This window comes from Antedon mediterranea, chromosome 1 (assembly GCF_964355755.1).
Source record: "Antedon mediterranea chromosome 1, ecAntMedi1.1, whole genome shotgun sequence".
Lineage (NCBI taxonomy): Eukaryota > Metazoa > Echinodermata > Crinoidea > Comatulida > Antedonidae > Antedon > Antedon mediterranea.
The window spans coordinates 858,943-865,217 of NC_092670.1; the positions used below are offsets into that span (position 1 = coordinate 858,943).

Consider the following 6,275-nt stretch of genomic DNA (forward strand, 5'->3'; position numbering starts at 1 on the left):
ACGTATAAAACTTGAGCTCCCAGACAAAAAAGTCTAAAAAATACCTAACGCCCTCTAAATTGAAAAGCGTATCTCACTCTTGGTAGTTCATTGTGCGCATAATATATTGGAACGTACGTGTCCTCGCTCCCCCTCACCTCCTCGACGAGGTTTGAAGAATTCTAGGCCCAGGCGACGACGTGACCGACATCGATTGACCTGAAGTCCCCGTCCGTCGTCGCAAAGCGAAAGTTCCCTAATCACTCCCACAGTTGTTAAGTTCGTGTTTCAAATGACAGAAATGGCGAACAAACATCTAAAATTCAAATTGATTGGGTAGCCTATAGAACAAACCGCCTGGGCGCTAATTGTTTAGTGTACATAGTAGGCCTACTGTCTCAATTTGGACTACTTGAGCTTGTCAGGTTAAAAGTAACAACTGCAGAATAAATAAATAACTGTGAAGTGCCAATACACATTAATTCACGATCTGTAAGCGATAGTAATCATCTACAATAATTGAAACTAATTTAAACCTCACAAATCATATTTATAAACCAATTTTCAAAGAGACAGTTATAAATGATATCTCTAAATTTCATGTGCAAATAATCAATTTAAACAAATTCGTCACGGGTGTAACAAGATTGACATATCTTGCAACCCTGTTGATAAAAACAGATACTGTGCAGTACTTAACTCCAGTGACTTACATGTTTAAATATGATTCTTGACACTAAAGTACACTTTGCCCCTCTTGACAACATTGTATCAATGTTATTCCTATTGTCGGTGTTTTTATCCGTTTGCTTTAAAATCGATTTTCGATAGCGGTTTTAGGCGGGTAATAACAGCGGTCGCAATAGGTTATCATAACCTCCTGTTTCTTGTTGTTCTATGGCTGGTACACTTGACTGTCAAGGGGTGTACAACCAGCACGCTATGGCCCAATGTTTGTTTTAATTAACTGGTACATAGGCTTCATGTAGATAGCACTTACAAATATTAGCGACTAGTTACTTGTACGGGTACATGCGTAATCCATGGATAGGGTCACTGTGTTATCGAACTATTAGAAACACTATCTAATGTGGTCATATACTATACCACATTAAACCGTTATAAATTTAACTACGATAATCGGAAAGCAAACAGAATAACGAACCTTATCAGTAGTCTCCGAATGTAAGACGAAAAAACATGACCTGACCGGACTGGACATACACGTGCGCTGCACAAACGCACCGTCTACTTAACCAGTCAAATTTGGTTAACACTTAAGCACAATGACGCAATCAGCAACGCAAGCAAGGTTGACAAATCACAGTGGCGATTTTATTTTAAAACTGTCGCTAAATATTTGCGTTGCGCGTGCGTTATTTGCGTTGCGCAATGGGATGTCGGTATTGAAAATAAGCTGATAAAAAGTATAGGTCTATCGGTTTATAAAAATATATACAGTACTGTGTTGGTTCAAAGTTTACATGACAAAGAATGCGGCGACTCTTATACGGTAACACCAACTGATTTAGTTTAAATAAATGACAAAATCCCGGCGTTTGCTAAAAATCGAATGCGTTCTTTGTGAGTGTTTTTTTTGTGTTTTTTTTTTGGCAAACACAAATTTGGTTACGTGAGAGAAATGAAAATAGGACCTGAATGAACCATCGACATAGTGATAAACGCCCCACTGACGAAACCCGCTATCAGACACCCAATCTGATGCAAAAATCAATATTTCCTGCAACAGTGACAGTAAAGGTGATTAATTGTACTGAAATCACCCTACACTAAACAAGGTTTGGAATCGATCGATACTAAATGGTTTTAAATAGAATATTTTAAAAATTACTCGGCGATTCCAGCTGAGGCAATGCCAAAACTGTTTAAAGGTCGTGCCGCGCTATCATTCTAATTAGGTGTCTAAATATTAACGTTTCTGGAATACTCTCTAAAAATATAATTTAAATTTTCCAGAAAGATATAGGCCTGTGGTCAACTGGAAGCAACGCTTAACTCATCAAAAGTTTAACAATGTATAAAATGAGTGAAATTACTGTACTGTGTCTCCCTCACCTCACGGCCCAAATAAATGAAGATTTATATTTTGTACAATTAAAGATACGCTATAAGTTTCTTTTTAAAAATAAACGAAAAATAAACCAAACCAACAGCAAAACGAATTTCAAACAAAATATGAAGATCTGTTAATTGTATTTATTTATTTATTAAGTGATGCACATCGTTTGGACGGAGTAGCCTACGGTACTTAAAATAACATGCTTTTTTAAAGCTAGCAGACCTAATGGATGATTCAAAGGTATAACACATACAATAGTAATGGCAATTTCATCCTTTCTAAGGAGAAACATTTATTTACAACAGCTAAATAATTTTAATTAAATATCTAAACCAGTGAAACTAACTATTTTTAGACTTTATAAACTTTGGAACGACATGTCATCCGTGGACGAATTAAACTCACTGGAGCCGCCAGGACTCGTGTCCTCATCCACCATCCAGTGGGCCAACAAATCACTAAAATCTAAGGTGTTACTTGCATGCTTACTATCACCACTGTTTATAGTTTGTCCTATATGGGGTTCATTAAAGAAACTAGTTGGCAATTTACGTTTCTTCCAAGGTAAGGTGTAATTATCAGTACATGTTTCCATTCTATGGCACAGTGTATCCCCGTCTTGTTCTTGAGCAGTAAATGAAGATACATTTCTTACTTCGTTTGTCTTAAAAAGATCACCAAATGGTCCTAAACTTGAAGAAGATACTTTTCCATTATGAGTTTTATCTTGCCAGCTAATTTTATGAATAGTTTCTGTCTTTTCTCCTCCATTCTCTCCATTTTCATCAGCACCGTTTACGTCACTAATTTTGGCAATTCGTAAAAGATCAGCATAATATAGTTCTGGACCAGATTTCCTTTTCTTAGTTGATTTATTATCAACATCGTCTAGAAATTTACTTTTTCCGAAATATTTCTGAATATCTTTGTTCACAATATCAACATAATTCAGAAGCTGCTGACAAATATTTGGTTGACATTCATCATCCTCATCCTCCTCCTCTTCGCTATCGAAGTCATCTTCCCAGCTGGCTTCATCGTCACTTTCAGGCAAAAACGCTCGATTTGAAACAGTAGTCTGTAAATTTTGCAATGTTCCTGTTTCATCTAACTCGCCGACTTGAAGAGAGAAACTGGCCATTTCATGTTCGTTTAAATCCACGGCGAAAGATTGCTAATCCACCAAGTTGGATAAATCAAGAGATGATGACACTTGTTGTTTCTAAGCCTTATTGGTATCAATGTGGCTTCAGCAGAATCTTTGCTTTAAATGACCAGTTTTCTCAACAAACTTTAGGAGAAATCGCGAATGTACGCGCAATTTGGAGTTTTCATCAAACAATAAAATAGTTTCTATGAAAATGTTTTCAATGTGGCTTCAATCAGACTCTTTTCCATCAGTCCTCAGTAAATAACATGACTTCTTGGAAAATGCATTAACAAGACTCGTGGATTGAATGCTAGCGGTCCATAATGTTAAGGCGAATAAACAGAAAATCTCATTTAGAATCGAATACCAACAGCAAGACTCGCCAACCAGACTAAATCAAATGCAGTATAGATCTATTAGAGTACATTTACTACAAACATGACTTTGATCCGTGGCTACTCGTCAATCCTTTATTAAATGCGTCGTTTATACCTGGAAACGTCAAGAGAATAAATACATTCATTAAACATAGACTGCTGCAGATTGCGGATCTAGTTATTAATTTCTTCGATAATACAATGATCACATTCATACATTAAGTGCGCATTTGACGTCATCAACAAAAGGAGAATAAAACATAATTACTAGAGCAATATTGTTTAAAATTTAGAGCGTCATAAATGTTGAAAATTGTTAATTTCATGATGAAGCAGGAACAAAAACAATGTATTACAGTTCAATGTTACAGTTCAATGTTACATTACATTCAATAATGTTCTTGATAATATGTACAACATTTAACAACATTCACATTAATTTTCATTATTTTTTAATGACATTAATAAGGTCTGTTATTAAATATTGCTCAGACGATATTGTTCAGATTTCCAGACCGTTAAATAACTTGTAGGCTTATTTAATTTATGCTTATACGGTAAACAATGATATTTAAGACTAAACTAATTAAGGAAAAAGATACTTACATTCGTACTATCACCAAATGTTTGCAAACAGCTACAGTACCAAAAATAATTCCGGTAAGTCGAAAGCTTGAATTGATTTAAGTAACATGCAGCTGATTGTCGTCGTCACAGCGGCGGTTTGATCTCAGTCTTGCAATACACGATATCTAATCGACGGTCAAGTGATATGACAACTGATGCCGTATTCATGTACTAACAGTTTAAATAGTCTGTATTTACCGGTTGCATTATTTACAATACAAGTTTGCTTGATAGGCCTCTACATCAAGACAACAAACAGCGATAACGAGCGATCAAGCTTGGGCGCATTTTAATAGCTTGTACTAGGCTAATTATTACAGTAAGTGTGGGTTTATTAAGTGGAGGAAATTAAAGCATAGTGTCAGGCTAAGCGAATATTCATTTGAATATTGATGATGAAAAGAGGGGTCAATGTCTACCAGTCTGTAAATGATTTCTTACAAAAGGATGATAAATTTAATTTCAAATTTGCGCTTGGGGAGGCATGTTTGTAGAAATAAATTTGGTGAGACACCACCCTATATAATACAAAATAATAATACAAAAAATACAACTTGTACCGACTTCGCAAATGAGAGATCCTAGCCGCTCCGCGGAAGAGATTGCTGTAACTTAATGATTAAACCAAGGACGTACATGTAAACAGACTGCGAAGATCATTCGCTTGTGATTGGGCAAATTACTTGCGTTGCACGTGCGTCCTTACGTTGCTGCAATATGAAGCTTTAAATTCGTTTCGTTTTATTTTTAAACAACAACCTATGACGTAATTTTAATTTAATATGCGCATGCGTTTGTGTTTGTTTTGGCACATAGGCTAGGCCTAGTCGGACCCATTTTTTTCCTGCACGGTCGTCACGAAAAAATGCTTTAAAAATGATGTCTACATTGTTGCATTACGTCTAACTGTTGTCAATGGTACATATCATTTTTCTTAATTACATACATGATATACATAGGCCTACTCATCATAAAAACTATTATGTATATATCATAAAACACATTATTAACTAACCATCAATCATATTCCAACAATCAACGAACTAACGAGGTATATTGTATGATTACCACTTGACATGTCTATGTGTAATTGATATTGTGGTTTATAGGATGGTCCACAGTAAAACGTGTTTAATCTTGATGTAGGCATGGATAGAACATGTTAAATTACTATGCCACTTAAGAAGAGCAAACATTATACGATACATTCGTACAAAACGCTAATCGTCGCCAACGACAAATTGAAGACCGATAATTCGCTTACAAATTACGCACGATAGCAACATTTGGAAGCGGACATGTATTACTTTGCGTAGGCCTACACTAACATACGCACGTATAATATATGCGCAACAGCAACTATTCAAAAACGACAGTTCGGATGGTTCGTCGCTGATTGGTAAATGTAACTGAAAATTGGTGCGTGTTTCGATTGTTGTTTTTTCTTTAACTTTCTTGCTGAATTTTGTGTTGTATGTTTTGTTATATGAAATTAAATATAAGAAATGAATGTAGAGTATACTAGTGAAATGGGAGGCTGCCTGATGTAAATCTAATTTCAATACAGTACTGTCACTTTCAAAAGTAAAGAGACAATCAATTGTGTAATTTATAATAATCGCACTGGACAATTGACGTTACGCAAACAAAACCATTCGAATAAGTGACGGTTGGAGAATTATTAACTAAAACACTTGTGCCGAAGTCACGCTACAAATACGCTAGCGTTCTCAAGTGTGTGTTACGATCATTAGACCTATACTTGCAATCAAATGTGTCAACACAATAAATCAAAAAGAAAACACAAAGAAACAAGACAATCAAGAAATCGTACGCTGTTCAGTGGTGGTATTGGTTTTGTCTGAATAGAATCAATTATGTGTCGCATATTATTTTATTATTTCGACAAAATTAGCAATGTCCCGAACGGCGCCCGTAGTGGTAACTAGTGGTGAGGCGGTAACTAGTGGTGAGGCGAGAAGCAAAAACGACGCGATATACCCAATTACAATTAAGTTTAGAATGACTTCGTGTATCGACATAAAATACGCGGTCTTTACGT

The 6,275-nt window shown here is 35.7% G+C and overlaps 1 protein-coding gene across 1 annotated transcript; it reads right to left on the reverse strand.

The window, feature by feature from the left end:
* Window positions 1–2,199: 2,199 nt before the first annotated feature.
* LOC140045395 (protein PERCC1-like) lies at window positions 2,200–3,879 on the reverse strand. Its single transcript, XM_072090262.1, has one exon. It carries the CDS (start codon window positions 3,198–3,200, stop codon window positions 2,418–2,420), a length of 783 nt encoding a protein of 260 aa, XP_071946363.1. The 5' UTR covers window positions 3,201–3,879; the 3' UTR covers window positions 2,200–2,417.
* Window positions 3,880–6,275: the final 2,396 nt, after the last annotated feature.

Coding starts and splice junctions, on each gene's coding strand:
- LOC140045395 (XM_072090262.1), bottom strand. CDS start 3,200: ATGGCCAGTTTCTCTCTTCAAGTCGGCGAGTTAGATGAAACAGGAACA.